Source organism: Somniosus microcephalus, chromosome 7 (assembly GCF_052327205.1).
Source record: "Somniosus microcephalus isolate GS21.2 chromosome 7, FLI_Smic_1.0, whole genome shotgun sequence".
Taxonomy (NCBI): domain Eukaryota; kingdom Metazoa; phylum Chordata; class Chondrichthyes; order Squaliformes; family Somniosidae; genus Somniosus; species Somniosus microcephalus.
This window is the reverse complement of record NC_140993.1, coordinates 273837520-273860333: the sequence shown is the minus strand read 5'-3', so window position 1 is coordinate 273860333 and position 22814 is coordinate 273837520. Positions and strand designations below refer to the sequence as shown.

The following is a 22814-nucleotide window of genomic DNA, read 5'->3' as shown; positions in this document are numbered from 1 at the left end:
GGAGAAAGCAGGGACCGGGTACTGAATTTGGATGATCAGCCATGATCTCATTAAATGGCGGAGCAGGCTCAAGGGGCCGAATGGCCTACTCCTGCTCCTATCTTCTGTGTTTCTATGTTTCTTTCTTATCCGGCACCTACGGGACCGGGATGGTGCCGGTTGATGAAAAATTCTGGATAACAGAGAGGTAGGCAATTTTTAACACAAAAAAAAATAAAAACCACTGACTAACTCAGCCACCGCGGGAAAGTCGGACTCGGAAAATCAAAAAATGGATGGATTCGGCAAGATTACCGGTTATCTATTTTGCCGGTTATTAAAGAATTCCGGGTGATGAAGTGCCGTTCAAACAAGAGTTTACTGAATCTGCAGAATCGAAACACGTTATACGGTGCACAGTGACCATGGTGAAGGTTGCATTCAACTACCTGGTATCCCATCCCTCAGACCGTGCTTCCAGATCAGCTTACACATACAAATAGAATCGAACCTGAAGTAAACATAGAAACATAGAAGATAGGAGCAGGAGTAGGCCATTCGGCCCCTCGAGCCTGTTCCGCCATTTAATGAGATCATGGCTGATCATCTAAATTCAGTACCCTGTCCCTGCTTTCTCCCCATATCCCTTGATCCCTTTAGCCTTAAGAAATATATCCAACTCCTTGAATATATTTAATAAGTTGGCCTCAACTGCCTTGTGTGGTAGAGAATTCCACAGGTTCACCACTCTCTGGGTGAAGAAATTCCTCCTCATCTCTGTCCTAAATGGCTTACCCCTTATCTTTAGACTGTGACCCCTGGTTCTGGACTCCCCGGCCATCGGGAACATCCTTCCTGCATCTAGTCTGTCTAGTCCTGTTAGAATTTTATAAGTTTCAATGAGATAAACCTACAGAAGCTGCTTGAGTCAAGTAAACCCTGACAACCAAAGTCAGTCAGCTTCCCAGGAGAATACAAGTTGTACTTGTGCATGTTCAGCCTGCTGCTGCGCTCAGTACGGTTAAGTATAAAAACTCTAAACAGTTTAGACACTGCAGTCAGGCTGCAGTATTTGTTTATATTAAAGTACAGATTTTGGCGAGTTAAAACGCTGTACATCAAATGGTTTGGCTGGAATTTACCAGTCCTTTTCATTTGGGGGGGCATACTCTGGTGGGGCAGGACATTCCCCTCCCACACAGATGCCCCTCTGAACCCTGGCCTAATTTGGGTTATTAGCATAATAAGGCCTCGTCTGGGGGAGTCGGCTGAAAGCGAGGTGGAGTTTTGAGAAGGCGGGCCTCGGGGGGAGGGTGTGGTGACTGCCGTCATTGCACCTTTTATCCACCAGGGCACAGGGCACAACATTGTAAAGGCAGGAAGCGAAAAATGGGGAAAAGGGAGAGAATCGGTATGTGGAGAGGGAGCTAATGGGTTGACTGACCTGCAAAGATGTCAGCCATGGCTCAGTGGGCAGCACACTCTTGCCTTTGGGTCAGAAGGTTGTGGGTTCAAGTCCCACTCCAGGGACTGGTGCACAAAATCTAGGCTGACACTCCCAGTGCAGTGCTGAGGGAATGCCACACTGTCAGAGGTGCCGTCTTTCGGATGAGACGTTAAACCGAGGCCCCGTCTGCTCTCTCAGGTGAACGGAAAAGATCCCATGGCCGCTATTTTGAAGAAGAGCAGGGGAGTTCTCCCCGGTGTCCTGGGGCCAATATTTATCCCTCAATCAACATCACTTAAAAAAAAATCATGATTATCTGGTATAATAATACCACAGCATCAGGATTTTAGCAGCTAGCAAAAAGAATTTTGAAGAATAAAAAAGCTCCATTTTGTCCTTGGCCCTGCACAGGGCCTCATTCTTTGAGCGTCACCGGCAATAAAAAGGACCAAGCAACAGACAGATACCATTGGCCTAACAGGCAGCCCTTGCGCAGCATTCAAGCAGGGTGGGGGGGGTAGGGGGGGAAGGGGAAGGCCAGTTTCGACCCATGCCTGTCCTACATCCGCTGGAAAATTGGTAGTGAGCAGGCAAGAGGTCTACCCTCCCACCACAATTAATAATATTCATTACAACTGTATAGAAAAACACAGCATTGTCACAATCACATCAAAAACGAGTTCAATGCTTTTCATATCTAGCGTCTATTTATTTTGGCTACTCCAGATACATTCATTTATGGATGCTGGAGATTCTAATTGCTGTAGGCAATTGTGCCCTTGTTAGAAGCCTGGGCACTTGAGAGTTTTGGGGTCCAGGTGCCGGCTGTACGCTGCAGAATTCAGAATCTCCCGACGACAGCAGCTCCTGAAATGTTGCTTGATGTACATACTCACTTCCCTCTGCAAGTTGTGAGCGTTCCTTTTGCCAGCCGACCAGATCCAGGCATGCCGGAGGACTTGCTGCGCGGTGTACCGATTCCTGGGCTTCACCACCAGCAGCTTGCTCACGAGATCCTTGGCACCTGAGCAGATCAGGAAAAGAGTCACCCAAATCATGCCACCTACCACTGAAGCACCAACACATCCCCAACTGCAACAAGAGGACCATTTTGGAAGGTAACTTTTTCAGTTGCGGGCTCCCGGAGCGGAGTTGTACCTGCCTGGAGCACATACTGGGTAATCATGCATGCACAGCCCACAGTTTTCTATCCTTTGATATATTTGCTACATAAAGCTAGTAGTAGCAGATAGGTACTCTGCATTTAATAGATTCCCTCATTACATATAAAAGTTTTTTTGTTAACTGGTGTCAGCTTGGCTCAGTTGGTAGACTCTCACCTCGGAGTCAGACGGTCATGAGTTCAAGCCTCACCACCTCACAATCTAGGCTAACATTTGAGTGCAGTACTGAGGGAGTGCAGTACTGAGGGAGTGCAGCACTGTCGGAGGGGCAGTGCTGAGGCAGTGCGGCACTGTTGGAGGGTCAGTACTGAGGGAGTGCCGCATTGTCAGGGGTGACATTTTCAGATGGGACGATAAACCGAGGCCCTATCTCCCATCTCAGATGGACGTAAAAGATCCTGAGGCACTCTTCAAAGATGAGCAGGGCCATTTTTACAGCATGTTTACAATCCTGTAGGATTCTTGAAGATTTGATTATAATACCCTGCAGGTGAAACTCATTAATCAACTAACTGGTGAAACAGATAGAGCAAAGCATCTGTTATTGATTTCAAGTCAGCTACTGTACTTAACAGAAAGGCTACACAGTTTTCAAGTTACAAATACCTGTCACTTAACATCTAGGAAAAGGATACCAGCTGGCACTGACTGTACACGGCTAGACTGGCTATTGGCCGGCACTGACTGTACACGGCTAGACTGGCTATTGGCCGGCACTGACTGTACACGGCTAGACTGGATATTGGCCGGCACTGACTGTACACGGCTAGACTAGGATATTGGCTGGCACCGACTGTACACGGCTAGACTGGATATTGGCCGGCACTGACTGTACACGGCTAGACTAGGGTATTGGCCGGCACTGACTGTACACGGCTAAACTGGATATTGGCCGGTACTGACTGTACACGGCTAGACTAGGATATTGTCCGGTACTGACTGTACACGGCTGGACTGGATATTGGCCGGTACTGACTGTACACGGCTAGACTGGCTATTGGCCGGCACTGACTGTACACGGCTAGACTGGATATTGGCCGGCACTGACTGTACACGGCTAGACTAGGATATTGGCTGGCACCGACTGTACACGGCTAGACTGGATATTGGCCGGCACTGACTGTACACGGCTAGACTAGGGTATTGGCCGGCACTGACTGTACACGGCTAAACTGGATATTGGCCGGTACTGACTGTACACGGCTAGACTAGGATATTGTCCGGTACTGACTGTACACGGCTAGACTAGGATATTGGCCGGCACTGACTGTACACGGCTAGACTAGGGTATTGTCCGGTACTGACTGTACACGGCTAGACTAGGATATTGTCCGGCACCGACTGTACACGGCTAGACTAGGGTATTGGCCGGTACTGACTGTACACGGCTAGACTAGGGTATTGGCCTGCACTGACTGTACACGGCTAGACTAGGGTATTGTCCGGTACTGACTGTACACGGCTAGACTAGGGTATTGTCCGGTACTGACTGTACACGGCTAGACTAGGATATTGTCCGGTACTGACTGTACACGGCTAGACTAGGATATTGGCCTGCACTGACGGTTGAAGACAGATGGAACTCTGGTGACTTTTTTGCAATGAGGTGGTGGCCACGCTGTAAACTCAAATTATTTGGTCTATATTTACCTGGGCCTAGAATTTCTACAACGCGCTACTAAAGAAATTAAAGTCACATTGGAAGCGACAAGAACAGACACAGGCAGCCTGGTTTTATGAAGAGGATTAAAACCATGTGCAATGCTATCCAGTGAGCAGCTGACATTCTCACCTCTGAGTCAGAAGGTTGTGAGTCCGAGTTCCACCCCAGGCGAGACTGTGTCCTGCTTACTTCAGAGTTACATAAGAACATAAGAACATAAGAAATAGGAGCAGGGGTAGGCCATACGGCCCCTCGGGCCTGCTCCGCCATTCAATAGGATCATGGCTGATCCGAATCTAGACTCACGTCCACTTCCCTGCCCTCTCCCCGTAACCCCTAATTCCCTTATCTGCTGGGAAACTGTCTATCTCCATTTTAAATTTATTTAATGTTGCAGCTTCCGCAGCTCTCTGGGGTAGCAAATTCCATAGATTTACTACCCTCTGAGTGAAGAAGTTTCTCCTCATCTCAGTTTTGAAAGGGCAGCCCCTTATTCTAAGATTATGCCCCCTAGTTCTAATCTCGCCCATCAGTGGAAACATCCTCGCCGCATCCACCCGATCAAGCCCCCTCACAATCTTATATGTTTCGATAAGATCGCCTCTCATTCTTTTAAGGGAGTGCTGCATTGTTGGAGGCGGTGGCTTGCGGATGAGATGTTAAACTATGATCCTGCTGGCCGATTTAGGTAGACAAGCTCTGATGTCATTATTTTAAGAAAAGCAAGAAGTTCCTCACCTAACCAAAATTGGGATTTGCCTTATTTGCTATTTGTGGGATCATACTGTGCACAATTTGACTGCTGTGTTTGAATTACTTTTGAAGTCACTTGTGAGGTCGACATTGCATATGACCCCGAGGGTGTGATGAGGTGCCATAAAAATGCAAAATCTTCCTTTATGCTATCCAGCGGAGCCATGCAAACCACAAAAGGTCCATGTTCGATCCCTGAACTGTTTTAGCTAAGCTCGGTTGAGGTCACAGTAGGGTTTTACAATTGGCCTCAGCACCTCTGGGCTTGGGTGGAGAGTGTGCGGAAGTCTGAGCTCTCGCTCCTGATCAATATCTGATGGAAGTGTGGGTTGGGGGAGCCTCGGTTAGTTGGGCTGGGTTTGAGGTTCTCCCCTTCACACCCAGTTAAACAGCCCCCTGACTCTCGCTGCTAAGCTCCACACATGAACAAATGCCCATTTGGGGAGGCACCAGTGAATGCCAGGCACCCTTGGCACTCTACCCCAGGCAGGAGTCAAAGGAGGGGCGAGAATTAGTGCAGAAAGAAAAGATCAAAAGAATTGTTAGTGAAGGACTATCCAAGCTGCAGCCCGAATCCCTGGGAACCTAGGCCTTGAAGCCAAGATAATTCAGTGCCATTTGTATCGACATTTCTTATTCTCTGGTTTGTCCCTTGTGAAATCTGTGGGACTGAAAGAACGAAAAAGAACTTGCATTTATACAGTACCTTTCACAACCTTGGGACATCCTAACGTGCTCTACAGCCAACAAGAGTACTTGTGAAGTGTAGTCACTGTTGTTATTTATGCAAATTTGGCAGCCAATTTTGCACAGTAAGGTCCCACAAACAGCAACGACCAGATAATCAATTGGTGATGTTGGTTAAGGGATAAATATTGGCCAATTTGGAGAAAATCCCTGCTCTTCTTCAAATAGTTCCATTGGGATCTTTTGAGTCCACCTGAGAGGGCAGACAGGGCCTCAGATTAACTTCTCATCAATAAGACAGTACCACTGACAGCGCGGCACTCCATCGGCGCGACACTCCATCGGCGCGACACTCCATCGGCGCGACACTCCATCGCCGCGACACTCCATCGGCGCGACACTCCATCGGCGCGACACTCCACCGGCGCGACACTCCACCGGCGCGACACTCCACCGGCGCGACACTCCACCGGCGCGACACTCCATCGCCGCGACACTCCATCGGCGCGACACTCCATCGGCGCGACACTCCACCGGCGCGACACTCCATCGCCGCGACACTCCATCGGCGCGACACTCCATCGGCGCGACACTCCATCGGCGCGACACTGAAATGTCAGCTAAGATTCTGTGCTCAAGTGCCTGGAGTGGGGATTGAACCCATGGTCTTGTGACTGAGAGCCAAGAGTGCTACCACTGAGCCAAGGCTGACACCTGAAGTTTTGGAAAGGGCTGTTTCCCCAAAAATCAGAACACCTGTTATTATCAAAACTGGAGATATATGCAAATTAATGGGAACAGGGTTTAAACATTATGGGAGTAAAATTCAACTTAGGCGGGAGTGTCAAACCTGGCTTCAGTGATATGTAAATTAGGGTGGGATGTACAATGGGAGGCTGATCCGCTACTGCCAGTCCTGTGCCCCCCGGCTATATGTTGCCCTGAGGGTCCATGATACTCACCAATGCTGCCCAACACACAAAGCTTGCACATTCCTGCCACGGCTGCTGAGCGAGGGGGAAAGAATTAAACTCCACCATTTTCTCATGCTGCTAAGTACAGCGATGGTAGTGCTAGTCCCCGCACATTTTGTTAGTGTAAAACAGAAAGCTCTCGAAGTAATCAGAAACATTTCTATAAAAGCAACTCCCATCATTAATCTGGGCAATGGCTCCAAATAAGTGCAGACAATGTCTGTCAACTCATCACCATTCAGCTGATTACACTGACTAGCCACGGCTAGAAATGAAATAATGCTCACCATCAGAAATATTGTCCCAGTATGGAGAGAGGTATTCATATTCCCCAAGTTGGATGATTTCAAATAACTCCTCTTGGTCGCGCTCCAGACTGCGAAATGGAGGAAAGCCACACAGCAGGATAAACAGGATGACACCGGTGGCCCACATATCCACCTCTAACCCATAGCCTATCAAAAGAATAAGACCCAGTGTTGAAGTCAGTGTGGACTGGCGTCACTCAGTCTACGACAGCTACACAGATACTAACTGTAGTTGAGGGCCATAGCAGTAAATCTATTGACCTGAGCATCACAAACAAGGGGGGGCGGGAGAGCTCCTCTGTTTATTATTTGTAGTGCAATGGTAAATATTCAAGAAGGAGTTGGATATATTTCTTAAGGCTAAAGGGATCAAGGGATTTGGGGAGAAGGCAGGGACAGGGTACTGAATTTGGATGATCAGCCATGATCTCATTGAATGGCGGAGCAGGCTCAAGGGGCCGAATGGCCGACTCCTGCTCCTATCTTCTATGTATGTAATCAGAACACGTTACAAACGTGAGGAGGTTAAGTTTAACTTACTGCCGCAAAATGACATCAGTACCGTAAAATTATAGCCTTGAGTAAAGTTAAATGTATCAAAAAGATCACTAAATGATTAAATGCACATACTGGTGAAAGGTCAACATTCCATTTGCCTTTTTGGACCAGCTCTTAGTGATCCAGGTGCACAAGTCACTGAATGTTAGTGTTGGTGCAAAAAGCAATCTAAACGGGCTAACGGAGTGTTGGCCTTGATCTCGGGGGGCTGGGTACCAAAGAGGAGGAAGTGATGCCTCAGTTGTACAGAGCCTTGGTCAGAGCCCGTCTGGAGTAACTGCGCTCAGCTCTGGGCACCGCACCTCAGGAAGGACATGTTGGTCTTGGAGGAGGCACAGCGCAGATTCACCAGAATGGCACTTAAAGGGTTAAATGGTGCAGACAGGTTGCATTAACTTGGTTTGTTTTCCCTTGAGTTTAGAAGGTTGAGGGGCGATCTGATTGAGGTCTTTACAATGTACAGGGGTTCAACAGAGTAGATGGAGAGAAACTGTTCCGTCTGGTGGAGGAATCCAGAACCAGACGGCATAAATCTTAATACAATAGCAAAATACTGCGGATGCTGGAAATCTGAAATAACAACAGAAAACGCTGGAAAAACTCAGCAGGTCAGGCAACATCCGTGGAGAGAGAAACAGAGTTAACGTTTCAGGTCGAAGACCTTTCGTCAGAACTGGAAACAAGCAGGAAAAGGGACAGATTTTGAAGCAAGTTTAGGGGCTGGGAAATGGGGGAGGGGGTAATCAAATTCAGCAGTGACATCAGGAAGTACATTTTCACAAAATAATCTACCTTCATATGTTACAACCGAATGAAATTCCTTAAAGGAGGAGGAAAGTCTGGGGGAAGAGGAGCCACTACCTACTCATTCAAACGAGTCGATGGAAAATTGGTCAAACTGAGCACCACACCCACATTCCTGCCCGGGGGGGGAGAGGGGGCTACATGGTGACATTTACCCCAGTGATTCCTGCAGTACTGGGGCGGATGAGGTCTGAGCAATGAGTAATTATACAGAATTCTCCCCCAGAAACTTCAAATAGATGGTACAGAATCTGCAAACAGCTCCATTATTCACGGTGGGTTGAAGGTTTTGGTTTGGTGAGTCGAATGGCCTTTGCTCATTCCATACCTTGTGTACTTATTGGGAGGTACTGCCCACATGCAGTGCTCACTACCTCCCATTTAAATGGCTCACGGAGTTACTTTATCATCCACCACAAGGGATGGAAGTCCTCTGGTGTATTGTCGAAATTGGTGGGTAATGGAGAGCAATACACGAGGCACAGGAATGAAGATAACACTTATTTAAGGAAGGATATACTTGCATTGGAGGCAGTTCAGAGACGATTCACTCGGTTAATTCCAGAGATGAGGGGGTTGATTTATGAAGAAAGGTTGAGCAGGTTGGGCCTATACTCACTGGAATTTAGAAGAATGAGAGGTGATCTTATTGAAACATATAAGATACTGAGGGAGCTCGACAAGGTAGATGCAGAGAGGATGTTTCCCCTTGTGGGGGAATCTAGAACTCAGGGGCATAGTTTCAGAATAAAGGGTCGCCCTTTTAGAACTGAGATGAGGAGGAATTTCTTCTCTTGGAGGGTCGTAAATCTGTGGAATTCTCTGCCCCAGAGAGCTGTGGCGGCTGGGTCATTAAATACATTTAAGGTGGAGATAGACAGATTTTTGCAAGATAAGGGAGTGAAGGGTTATGGGGAGCGGGCAGGGAAGTAGCTTTGAGCCCAAGATCAGCCATGATCTTATTGAATGGTGGAGCAGGCTCGAGGGGCCAAGTGGCCTACTCCTGTTCCTATTTCTTATGTTCTTATGTAATACAGACAACTGAAGAAACATTACCAAGATGGAGTACAAGTAACAAAACATAGAAACATAGAAGGTAGGAGCAGGAGTAGGCCATTCGGCCCCTCGAGCCTGCTCCGCCATTCAATGAGATCATGGCTGATCATCCAAACTATAGAAACACAGACTGCACAAACGAGTCTGCACAACGAGTAACTGTCTGGTGTAAAGCTCTATCCTGCAAAGCTTCTGGGGGGGTGATCGGGATAGTGACTAACAGAATTGCAGAGTATACAAGTCTACAATATTTTCATGCCGGACGTAAGGATACGTTTTTCTTGTACTCTTTAATACCTGTCTCAGAGAGGATTTCAGGAGCCACATATGTCGGTGTCCCACAGACAGTAAATATGGGCTCGGTCACTTTCAGAGCGAGGCCAAAGTCGGCTAGTTTTAATAATGTGCTTCCATCGGCTTTGTGCTGAACCTACAGTTGGAAGACAAACACAGCAAAACCATTAAAATGATACCGCCCTTGGCCACAGACACTCATCACAGTAAATGCTGTGCGGGTCAACGTAAAGGTTGTTGGTGCTGGGGAATGGAACACTTTCCATTGCAGGCAGCATCAAGCACTAACAGGTCGTTTTGGTCTCCTTATTTAAGGAGAGATATACTTGCATTGGAGGCAGTTCAGAGAAGGTTCACGAGGTTAATTCCAGAGATGAAGGGGTTGTCTTATGAGGAAAGGTTGAGCAGGTTGGGCCTTTACTCATTGGAGTTTAGAAGAATGAGAGGTGATCTTATTGAAACATAGGGGGGAAAATTCAGTTGTTTGCACCTCCCGTTAGTGCCTGAAGAGGGCGCCAATGGGGCGCAAATCAACTAGCGCCCGGGCGTGGCGATGTTTGCGCCGCTCGTGAAATTAACTAGACATTTTGCGGCAGCGCTAAACACTACCGCCACGATCTCCTGAGCCGACAGATCATGACGTCAGTCGAGTGCGCAACGCCCCGTTAGCCCCCCGGACCAGATATTGAGTGGCGCCCCCTGCCTTACCGCCTGCCGCTAGCAACGACAGGTTGAGGGGAGCGTTATGCTGTCAGGAAGGGGCTGGGGGAGCGCTATTTAAAGGTGACCGCTTCCTGCCTTTTTTTGTCGGTGACATTTTTGCACCACGCATTCTGAGAGAGAGAGAGAGAGAGAGACTTCTGGAGAGATTCAACGCTGTGTGAAGGAGTTTTGAGTACTGAGCAGCACTTTGCAGGTTTATTTTGATTTGCCCTTCCTTGCTTCGCCAGTGCTCTGAGGTAGCGCCTCACTCCTCGGCTTTTGCGCCTTAAGACAGGTGTGAAGCACCTGATTTAGCGCTCCAATCACCTCCAGGGGCGATAAAAGCCAAGTTTGCCCTCGGAGGCGATAATTAGCGCCAGGCGCTAAACTTGGCGCACGGCCGACAAAGGCACCCCAAACGGGGCGATACTGAATTTTTCCCCCATAAGATTCTGAGGGGGCTCGACAGGGTAGATGCAGAGAGGATGTTTCCCCTCGTGGGGGAATCTAGAACTAGGGGGCATAATTTCAGAATAAGGGGTTCGCCCATTTAAATCGGAAATGAGGAGGAATTTCTCCTCTCAGAGGGTCGTGAATCTTTGGAATTCTCTGCCCCAGAGAGCTGTGCAGGCTGGGTCATTGAATACATTTAAGGTGGAGATAGACAGATTTTTGAACGATAAGGGAGTCGAGGGTTATGGGGAACAGGCAGGGAAGTGGAGTTGAGGCCAAGATCAGATCAGCCATGATCTTATTAAATGGCGGAGCAGGCTCGAGGGGCCGAATGGCCGACTCTTGCTCCTCCGTCTTATGTTCTTATGTTATACATGGATGCAGAGTAAAACTCCCTCTCCATTGCGCTAACATGACACAGCTCCTACAGCAGTGGCGTGACTTTTCCTTTTCCTACACCAGCCATCCTGTAGCCTCTGTAAGAGACATTACAGATTTTGTGCGAAAATTAGGGGCACTGTAAAGTTGTGGGGCCATTCCCCTTAGGAACTGGACTGAGGCTACCCGATCTCATTTCATCTAGTATCCTTAAAGGCTCTACAAAGAGGAGACTTTCATCCTATCAGTCTAAGCTGGATGTCAACCTAGGCCCACAATTTTAACTTTGTGCGATAGTGTAAAATGAGTTTTTGCGAGTCGGCAGTTGGTTTTACAGATCTCCCGATTGTTAGCTCCACTGAAGTCAATTACTTAAATGGAGAGTAAAATTGGGCGGGCTAGGTTAAAACTGCCCTCATTATTCCACCTGACTACACATAGCATTTCCACTTGTTACTGTTACAGGAAACTCTCTTAACCGGCAAAATTCAGGAGTAGGTTCAGATAATTTTACTATACATTAGTGGCCGTGTAACCGTGGTTCCTGCACCTGTAGTCGTGTAACCGGGGTTTCTGGATCTGTGGCCGTGTAACCGGGGTTCCTGCACCTGTAGTCATGTAACCGGGGTTCCTGGATCTGTGGCTGTGTAACCGGGACTCCTGCACAAGTGCCGTGTAACTGGGGCTCCTGCACAAGTGCCATGTAACCGGGACTCCTGCACAAGTGCCGTGTAACCGGGGCTCCTGCACAAGTGCCGTGTAACCGGGACTCCTGGATCTGTGGCAGTGTACGGGGCTCTCGTACCTTGGTAAGTATACCTCTCTGTAATCCGGACTTTTTGATCAACCGGCACCACGCCGGTCCCGTCGGTGCCGGATAAAAGAGTTTCCTGTAGTGTGTAAAGTTCAGTGTATGTTGTTTTATTAATGCTGTTTGATCTGATAATGACAATGTTTGGGAAATGGCACCCCCATGTCCGCACCCCCCCCCCCCCCCGCTACTCGCCCTGCATGTGTTCTGATCTTTTGGGCAAACACGGCACCATTCATTGGTTGATGGAAGGAGTGAGGTCGCTTTCCTGATTCATTAGGGTCGCCTCTACTGAGACCATCCTCTTTCTATATGGTTTATTTTTCAGCAGATTTGTTTACTCATCAAGGGGAGTGGGAAATGGGACCAGTAGTGTAAAAAAAACCACCCCTGGGTCCGGTATATCACAGTCAGATGCAAAGTGCAACTCTCCTCATTTTTCCAGGTTATATCATTTCCTTTCCAATCTCAGTTGGAAAATTTATACTAGTGTGTTAACTTCTGCCTGGAAGAGGTTTATTTTGCACACATGTGTGTGTGTGTGTCTATGTGGACTTGAAGCAAATGCATACAACTCTGGCTGGAAGCATTATTCACCAATAACAAATTTAAACTGATTTCTATTAACTGCTGTTCGGAAAAAATTTCTGTTGTTACTTCCAGACTCGACCATTCCAACGCTCTCCCGGCCTACCTCCCATCTTCCATAAACTTGAGCTCAACCAAAACCCTGTTGCCCGTATCCTATCTCGCACCAAGTCCCGTTCACCCATCACCCCTGTGCTCGCTGACCTATATTGGCTCCCGGTCCGGCAACGCCTCGATTGTAAAATTCTCATCCTCGAATTTAAATCCCTCCATGGCCTCCTCGCCCCCTCCCTATCTCTGTAACCTCCTGCAGCTCTACAACCTCCTGAGGGCTACATTCCTCCAGCTCTGGCCTCTTGTGTATCCTTCACTTTCTTCGTCCCTCCATTTGCGGTTGTGCCTTCAGCCGTCTCGGCCCTAAGCTCTGGAATTCCTTCCCCAAATTTCTTCACCTCTCTACCTCTCTCTTCTCCTTCAAGACGCTGTTTAAAACCTACATCTTTCACCTGTCCTATTGTCTCCTTCTTTGGCTCAGTGTCAATTTTTATCCGATTACACTCCTCTGAATCACCTTGGGACATTTTTCTATGTTAAAGGCGCTATATAATTGCAGGATTTGTTGCTGTCTTTGAATAAGTGAGTGGGGGGGAGACAAATCTATAGATTCTGTCTGAAGTATGCGTGCCAGCTACAAAGACAGGCCTACCACAGTCTGTATTAATTAGATGAAGGAAGACGAGGCAAAATTGTTTCGATTAATTCTTCAGAGAATAGGAGCTACTGCAAGGAATGAACAAAGGCATTATCGGAAATGGCTGTCTTCATCATTGGAATCCTGCGAGACAAAGCATTTGCTGGCTAGCACTAGACAAATGGCCATGAAAGCAGCCTATTTGTTGTAAAAATCCAACTGGCTCACTACTGTCCTTCAGGGAAGGTAACCTGCCACCCTTACCCGATCTGGCCTACATATAACTCTAATTCCACATAGGTGCCTGACTCTTAGTATATTCAGTATAACCCAATAGTAAAAGGTTACAGGGGGCTCGACAAGGTAGATGCAGAGAGGATGTTTCTCCTCGTGGGGAAATCTAGAATTCGGGGACACAGTTTCGGAATAAAGGGTCGCCCTTTTAGAACTGAGATGAGGAGGAATTTCTTCTCTCAGAGGGTCGTAAATCTGTGGAATTCTCTGCCCCAGAGAGCTGTGGAGGCTGGGTCATTAAATACATTTAAGGTGGCGATAGACAGATTTTTGCAAGATAAGGGAGTGAAGGGTTATGGGGAGCGGGCGGGGAAGTGGCTTTGAGCCCAAGATCAGCCATGATCTTATTGAATGGCGGAGCAGGCTCGAGGGGCCGAGGGGCCGAGTGGCCGATTCCTGCTGCTATTTCTTAAGTTCTTACTCCCCGAGGTCATGCTACATCTCATTTACCATAAACATACGGTATGTTTCGTTTCAAAAGAGGCAATAAAGAAACAATTTGCATTCATATAGCACCTTTCATAAGTTCAGGATGATCCAAAGCGCTTTGTAGCCAATGAAGTACATTTGAGTGTAATCACTGTTGTAATGTAGGAAACAGCAATGAGATAATGGCCAGATAAATCTGTTTTAGTGATGTTGGTTGAGTGATAAATATTGGCCAAGACACCCTCCCGCTGTTCTTCAAAACAGTGTCGTGGGATCTCTTAAATCCACTCGAGAGATCCCATGGGGAGTCCAAAAGATAGCACCTCCGACAGTGCAGCACTCCCTCGGTACTGCACTGAAGTGACAGCCTGAAGTGGTACTTGAACCCACAACCTTCCAACTCCGAGGCAAGAGTGCTACCCACCGAGCCACGGCTGACAGGGGCCTGCTTACGGAAGATGCCTTTGGCTGTGAGCATGGGTAAAGACTGTTGGGAGTGGCCCAATTTGTAGCATCGGGTGTGTGTCTGAAACCTCCAGGTCTGGGCTTGGGCAGGACCCTCACCCATAGTCGTTAAAGGTGTCTGTGTAACACAGACTGCATATACAGTGCGGCCAATCCTCACCAAACCACACAAGACAACAAACTGGAATATCAATATATAAGGACTGATTTTGCAATCAGATGCTGCCAGTAGGTAGCCGTGCTCGTACTTGGGGCTCAAGTGGCGCACACACGCAGCCCTTCATTGCAAGCTGCAACTTCCCACCATCCACTCCCTGCAGAATAGCTCACTGCTGACAAAGCGGGTTCGATCTTGTAGTCAACTGCATTGTGAAACGACAGGAAACCAGCTAAACTCAGTACCCCTACATATGACACAGGCCTCATCAAAGAGCTCTATTTTACCAAAGAGGAGACGTGAACACCTGATCAGGCACGGCGTGACCATTTTAAACCAACCTTGGAGGGTTTAATCTTTTTAAAAAAGTCAAACACAATGAGGACATTAATATATATATGGCAAGAGATGTTGTTGGCCAGCATATCTGTACCCAATTCTGGTCAATACATTATTACTCTAATGGCTTCCATCTCAATTTGGAAACCTACCCATGGTGGCAGGCAGAGGACTTCATATGGAAATAACCTGCAGGAAATGTGACTAAGAGCATAGAAATGAAGATGATGAGGTGGGTTCAATAGATGATAGCCAATGAACAAACAGATTAACCTTCTATCTCCCTTTCTTATTAGATAGATATTCCTACAAAACCCTACGTAAGTATTTTTGTGACATATCTGTAAGCAGTCATGGTGTGATCCAAACAATTGCTGTGATCCTGAAGAATTTAAACCTGAAATGGCAAGGATAATGCTGCTCCATTATCTCGCTGACCCAAGCATCTGAGGTGATCCATCTTCACTGTGTCACATGATGTTGACTGCGTCCCTCCTCCCCCTGGCCTTCTACAGCATTTGAATTTTCACTTGCTCCTCTGGATCCTCCCCAATCCCGATAAAAGGTTAATCATGATTGGCTGGGTACCTTTTGATTTCTTTTAGACCTACAAATTAAATCCAAGATGACCACTGTGGTCTTTATGAGGTTTTCCTCAGATGAACAGGTCTTTAGCAGGTACAAGGATAGCTAGACAGATTATGAGAACCCTTCTGGGTCACAATCCTCCAAATGGATATGGTGGCGGGCTACTTTCATCTGAAAGGCTCCCTATGTAAAGACTCTATTGTCCCATGAGTATAATGGGCTGGATTTTGATACTGGAGGCGTGACTACAACTTTTGGGGTTGTAGTCCCGCCTCCATCGAGTTGTGGCCAACCCACGCGATTTTCACTTGATTGACCTTGTTGAGCCCGCCCAGCAAGCTCAGCAGGCCAATTAAGGGCCACCCGGCAACAGGTGATGTCACAGATTGACATTTCATATGTCAAGAGCTTTTGACAGATGAAATATCAGCGTTTGACAGCTCTTTGAAGCTGTCAAACACTGACAATCTGTACACTAAGTTAATTCCTTCCTCTCAGGCTGATTTAGAGATCTCTCCAGAACAGAAAGCTGAATGCTGCAACTTTTGACAGCTCGCGGCCATTCTGCTTTCTGTGCCGGTGAGATGAGGGACTCCCGAGACCTGAAGGAAGGCTGGCTGTAAAGGTAAGTAAAGGTAAGTAAAACTTATTTAAACACTTTACACACACCAAACACACTTACCTCTGCACTCATGCACACATCACTCTCCTGAACACCGGACATCTCGACCCCTCCAAGCCCTTCAGCCCGACGGTCCGCCTCGCTAACTTGGTGTGGTTTGGAGCCGTCGGGAATCCCACACTTCAGGGATAAAAATAGGGATTAGGCTAAAAACTGCCCGTTAACTACCTGTTAACAGGTAGTCAATTGGCACTAATCCCCTTCCCGCCTCGGGGAGGCGGCTCCCAGCACAGGTCGGGTACCCACCTCCTTTGAAACTGGCATGGAGGCGGGTTGGGGGCGGGATGGGTTCGTGCCCCCCGATTTTGTGATTTTAACCCCCCACACGCCTCCAAACACGCCTCAACGGCCCAATGAAAATCGAGCCCAAATGTCTCTATTCCAGCCTAGGATAGAAGTTTCTACTCAGAGATGCTTATCAGTCCTCGGCTGTTCTTGGTCAAGGATGTGCCACATTCCCGTTCTCATGGTCCACAAAGAAGCTCCCTGTACAAATTGTGCTTTTTGAGACGTCCGATGGTCGTGAAAGGCGCTATATAAATGCAAGTCTTTCTTTCTTTAAGTAGGTAGGCCTCCTTTGGGTTGAAGGTAATGTAGGAAAGGCTGATATTTAAAGATATTTAGTAGACGAGAATCATATACGTATAACTTCAAGTGTAGCCACTGACCAAATAAAATTACCCATAATTACTCCTGGGTAACTAAAAAGCTAAGACTTGTTCAAAATGTAGCTGCTCAGTCTAAAGCAGTTTTGACTAAGTTTTGATAACAGCCACAGACTGCGAGTGAAGGTTAAATCATTAAATAACATATTATAATGCTGTATAAAACTTAGAATTCGTTTAATCAAACTAATTGCAACAATATTTAAAGGATAATTAGTAGAAGGACATAAAATGAGAGAGTTAAGGTATTTATCTGGTAGATTAAAGTGAGATAGTCTGGATACCTCAAGACAAGTGAGGCAGCAGGATGATATGGGCCCTTGGTATAAAGGCCTTGTACCAGGGAGGCTATGAAATGAAACAGATGTGGTAAATTCCAATGGGGTGAAAAACTATAAACAAGATAACAAGACAGCAGAATAGGGTTGGCGGAAAAATACTGGAAAGGAGGGATGCTACCCTTATTCTGAGTGACAATGGTATTTTGACCATTAGAACCAATTAAAGAAGGTGATTTTGTTAAAGACCATATATGGACACTGGCCAAAACAACTTTTGATAAGAAAAGGGTTAAAACCTCGATACTCAAAGAACAACTTTACACAGACTTACTGCGAGAACAAAGGAACAGGCTTAAGATGACCTCATCTGTGTCCAAGAGGTTCCAGGGACCAAGGGCTGTGAGCTACTCATTAAAACTATCGCCTAATATTAAGTATTAATTGCGCTGTAAGCTTAATAAATCTTGATCTATTGCCCAAACATACTGGCTGCTGCCTATTGGTGTCTTGTCCAAGAACTCAGAGATCATTAAGATCTTACAGTAATGAATGTCCCAGCTCAAGAAGGAGTTGGATATATTTCTTAAGGCTAAAGGGATCAAGGGATATGGGGAGAAAGCAGGGACAGGGTACTGAATTTGGATGATCAGCCATGATCTCATTAAATGGCGGAACAGGCTCGAGGGGCTGAATGGCCTACTCCTGCTCCTATCTTCTATGTTTCTATGTTTCATGAGTCCAAAATGAGTTTGGGTATCAAAGAGAGGTCCTCCTCCTGCTTCATCAGTGGGCTGGAGAAACCAGACTTCATCACCTCCAGGAGGACGGGTAGGGTTGGTTGGGGGTCATTTTAACTTTTGGCGATGGCGTTATTGGGGCATATTAGATTGGTCGCACAATGTCCACCCCACCCGATTTTCCTTTCTATTGATGTTTTACACCATTGTCAAAAGTTAATGTTACTCCCCCCTTGGCTCTCTTGACAGCGAAGCCTCAAGAATTCTATGGACAACAATGGCTGGAAGTCAATGGCCGCACTTGAATAGTGTCATGGACAATGTTCATCACTGGGAACTAAACTGCTGGGAAAATCATCAAATTCTAATCCAGTTTCTGGAGCCAAAAGAAGTACAATAGTATCACACGAGTGAAAAAGGTACACTTCCACCATCTACTGTGAGCCCAAAGAATAGGGAAACTAGGGTGGGCACTATTATACTTGTAATAATCGCCATTAAAATAAGATTAAAAAAGTTAGTAAGAACTTAAAATGTATTTAACAACATTGGCCCTGAAATTAGGATCGGGTGCTTGCTGAGTGTGCAAGCCCCCGATGTGCACTCACCCTGCGCGCCGACATCTGAAGCCCGGGCCTGCTTGCATTTCCTGTCACAGGCCCGGTTCAGATGTCGGCGCGCAGTGCTTACCTGATCCAGCGGCGTAGTTAGTGCGATGTGCCGGCTGGGATCAGGTGAGCACTGTACAACCAATCAGGGGAGGGGAAGGTTCATTCATGAGTTTGAGAGTAATAGCTGTCAAACTCATGAAAACTACGGGGGCCCAAAACACTATTTAAACTTTAAATAAAAATTTAAAAAACATCCCAATCTTTAAATTAAGTATAAATAAGTTTAAAAAAATAATTTAAACAATTTTTTTTTTGAAAAAAATAAATTTTTAATAAAAAGGGTCTAAAACTAAACTTACCTTATTGTAGATTCTTTAAAATAATAAACCTGTGGAAAAAAAAATTCTAAATTGCACTAAAACACCACTTACCTGTAAAAATAAATACTTACGTGTGCTTTTTACAAGCGTAAAGACCGGAGGCCTTTACACATGCGCAAATCCCCCAAAACAGAGGAAATCCAAGACGCACGCGCTGCCCCCTACAGCGCACGCGCTAGCCTCTTCACCTCTTGGGTTAGAGGAGAGGAAATGCCGGTTTTCAGCGCATGCGCTGTGCATGCTGAAAACCGGCATTTCCTCCGGCCAGACGCGTGAGTACCCCTTCCGTACTCACGCGTTTGGGGAGGAATTACTGCCCCGTTGTTTAGCAGTGGATGAGTGAACATTGTCCAAACCAGAACCAAGCCATGAGGACAACTTTTAGAATTCACTGCTCACAATGGTTTCCTCACTTCTGAAATAAAATGCAAATTCCACTGGTCCCCATTCTATATTGTCCTCATCAGGAGTTGATGAAGATATCCTAATATTCATGATTCATTTTAATAGATGGAAATCCATTTCGAGGGCGATTCGGGTGTGTGCCTGAACTCCCAATATACTCTCCTGACATAAGAAGCTCGAAACCCTAAAATTTACTCTAAGGCTTCAAAGGGGTAGGCTTTGTAATCCCTTATCTGAAATAGGCCAATGTATTGTGAAGCCTTGTGTCATTTTGTTCCTGGTTTATAACACGATCAGACAGAGGCCTTGTAATCCATGCCCAGCCATCCACTGCCTTTGATAAATCTCCAAGCCATCCGAAGCAAAGAAATAAGCAGAAAGGAAAGGTTGGAGCTTGATATGTGAAGGATAAATTACATTTAAAGAGTAAGGGGGATCACACTGAACTTTCTTCCTCGCACTTATCCTCCAAATATAAATGGATGTTATTACAGCGGTGCTCAAAATACAATGTGGACAAAACCATGATTTTTCTCTCAACCACAATTTGCTTCTGTAAACCATCCCAAGGTGTTATCAGACAAACTTTGACACCGAGCCACATAAGAAGATATTACGACAGGTAACCAAACGCTTGGTCATAGAGGTAAGATTTAAGGAGCATCTTAAAGGAGGTGGAGCGGGTTGAAGTGGGAATTCCAGAGCTTACGGCCTAAACAGCTTAAGGCACGGCCGCCCATGGTGGGGCATTGGACATTGAGCATTTATCACTGTAATTCATTGGACTGTGGGGGTTAAATGAATGAGGAAGAATGCAAGATTAAGAATAGGGGGGAAAAATTCAGTTGTTTGCGCCTCCCGTTAGCGCCTTAAGAGGGCGCTAATGGAGCGCAAAGCAACTAGCGCCCGGGCGCGGCGACGTTTGCGCCGCTTCAAAATTAACTAGACATTTTGCGGCGGCGCTAAACACGACCGCCACGATCTTCTGCGTCGGCAGATCGTGACGTCAGTCGAGTGCGCAACGCCCCGGACCGGATATTGAGTGGCGCCCCCTGCCTTACCGCCTGCTGCTAGCAACGACAGGTTGAGGGGAGCGTTTTGCAGTCGGGAAGGGACTGGGGGAGCGCTATTTAAAGGCAACCGCTTCCTGCCTTTTTTTGTTGGTGACATTTTTGCACCACGCATTCTGAGAGAGAGAGAGAGAGACTTCTGGAGAGATTCAACGCTGTGTGAAGGAGTTTTGAGTACCGAGCAGCACTTTGCAGGTTTATTTTGATTTGCTCTTCCTTGCTTCACCAGTGCTCTGAGGTAGCGCCTCGCTCCTCGGCATTTGCGCCTTAAGACAGGTGTGAAGCGCCTGATTTAGCGCTCCAATCACCTCCAAGGGCGATAAAAGCCAAGTCTGCCGTCGGAGGCGATAATTAGTGCCAGGCGCTAAACTTTGCGCACGGCCGATAATGGCACCCCAAACAGGGCGATACTGAATTTCTCCCCCTAGGTGTCTTCCCCAATATATACATACACCTGTCAGTACTTACAAGAAGATTTTCTGGTTTCAAATCTCTGTGTACAATGTTCTTGCTGTGGATGTATGCTAATGCATCACAAAGGTTGTCCATCATAAGGGCAGCATTGTGTTCAGTAAATTTAACACTGTCTGTAATTGTATCAAATAGGTCTCCTCCGTGAATGTACTCCATGATGAGGTATATCTCACCCTCCGTCTCAAACTCCTCGATGAACCTCACAATATTAGGATGAGAAAGGCTCCTCACAATTGCAATCTCATTTTCAATCATAATCTCTTTTCCTTTTAACTTGGATTTATCAATGATTTTCACTGCATATTCGTATTCTGTATTCTTAAGCCTACATTCTTTTACTAAAGCAAAGTTACCATCTCCAATAGTTCTGCCAATTTCATAAGAACGCTGAATTTCTCTTTGAGGTCTTGGTTGTTGTGGTCTTGACACTAGTAGTTCTGTTTGTCCAGTGTGAATGCTGTGGTCTTTTCGGATTATAGGCTGTTCCATTCCAATAGTTTTCACAGGTTGCTTTTGAGTTTCTTTATCACCCCATATTGGTTCTTCCTCATTCCTTGACTTTTCATGACTACAACGGCATTTTCTTGTTTCCTCTTGCTTGGTATTTTTACAGACTTCATCTCCTGTTCTCGGTAGTTTATCTTCTGTATCCCATTGGTGCTCTTCCATTTGTCCTTGTCCCCTTTCAGGCTTCACTTTCTCCCAGCTGTATATTTCTTCTTCCTCTTTAATTTTCTTCTGTCCCTCCTTTAGATCCTGCCCTGGCTGCTCGCCTTCGGTATCACATTTATTTTCTTTCCACCTACTTCTGTTTCTTGCTTCCTCTCTCCTTCCTATTTCTTTAACCTCAGAAGGCATTTTTTGTTCACCGGTGACTTCTTTTCTGTCTTCTTCCCATTCAGGTCCTCCTGGCTGCAATATCTTTTGTTCTTTTGTTCTTTTACATTCTCTTTCACATCTTCTTGCATCCTTCTCAGTTTCTCTTTTCTCTTTTTGTTTCTGCTGCTTCCCCTTTTTGTTGATTTGGCACTTCTCCATTTCTCCTTTGTCCCTGACAAAGCTTCTGGGCTTCTTCTGCTGCCTTGCTGCCTCTGCCAGCTCCCTGCGCTCTCTTTCCCACCTCTCCTGTTCCCATTTCCGAGCCTTCTCTCTTTCCTGTTGTCCCACTCTGGCTCTGACTTCTTCCATCTTTTTGGTCATTTGTCTTTCGGCCGGGGCCGCCTCGGTCCGCCCCAACTCGGCTGCAGTCTTTAATCCCATTTCACTGTACCTGTGGCGAGGTTTCTCAGACTGACACCAGTGTCGCTGGATCAAGCTTCGGGCATACGGATCGCTGGGGTAGAGTTCTCTTAGGGCTTTCTGTACATCAGTTATCGTTAGCTGCTCTCTCCCAGCAGCAATAAACACATCATCTCCTCGGCAGAAGTCAGAAATACTTCTCACTTCTTTCCCTTTCAAAGTGTAAAGTTTCTTCACACATTCATTTTTGCCTTGGAGGTGTCCCAAAGCTTCTGCAATATCACCAACAAGTTGCTCGAATGTCTGCGTGCAATGCCTGTTCAAAAGGATGGTCACCTTCTTGCGCGATTGCCCACCTGCTTTTATCACCGTCATTATCCTGGGCTTTGTCGGACTGATCTCGGAATGGACAGTGTGACAGCAGCTCCCTTTATGAATAAGTGTATTGCAACTGGTTGCACCTGACAATGACGGTCCAAAAGTTCCTCGTCCTAGAGGTGGATATGTGGCCCGCAGGTTATTTTCCTGGGGCTCACTGCTCAAGTCATTAAATGAGGCTTGTTTCTCTGGAAAAAAAAAAGATTTAAGCAATTTAGTCTGTGAAGTATTACACCAACTGTTTTCAAAAATTAAAATCAAAAAAACCCATAAGAACATAAGAGGTAGGA

The 22814-nt window shown here is 46.5% G+C and overlaps 1 protein-coding gene across 1 annotated transcript in view; it reads right to left on the bottom strand.

Moving 5' to 3' along the window:
* Nucleotides 1–866: 866 nt before the first annotated feature.
* Nucleotides 867–22814, bottom strand: part of LOC147115346 (serine/threonine-protein kinase DCLK3-like) — an 80587-nt gene continuing 58639 nt past the window's right edge. The window contains exons 2-5 of the mRNA XM_085993815.1: nucleotides 20902–22712; nucleotides 9711–9843; nucleotides 6975–7142; nucleotides 867–2450 (exon numbers count right to left, since the gene is read on the bottom strand). Coding sequence (XP_085849941.1) covers nucleotides 2209–2450; nucleotides 6975–7142; nucleotides 9711–9843; nucleotides 20902–22712 — 2354 coding nt within the window. The 3' untranslated portion in view covers nucleotides 867–2208. The remainder of the gene's footprint in view (nucleotides 2451–6974; nucleotides 7143–9710; nucleotides 9844–20901; nucleotides 22713–22814) is intronic.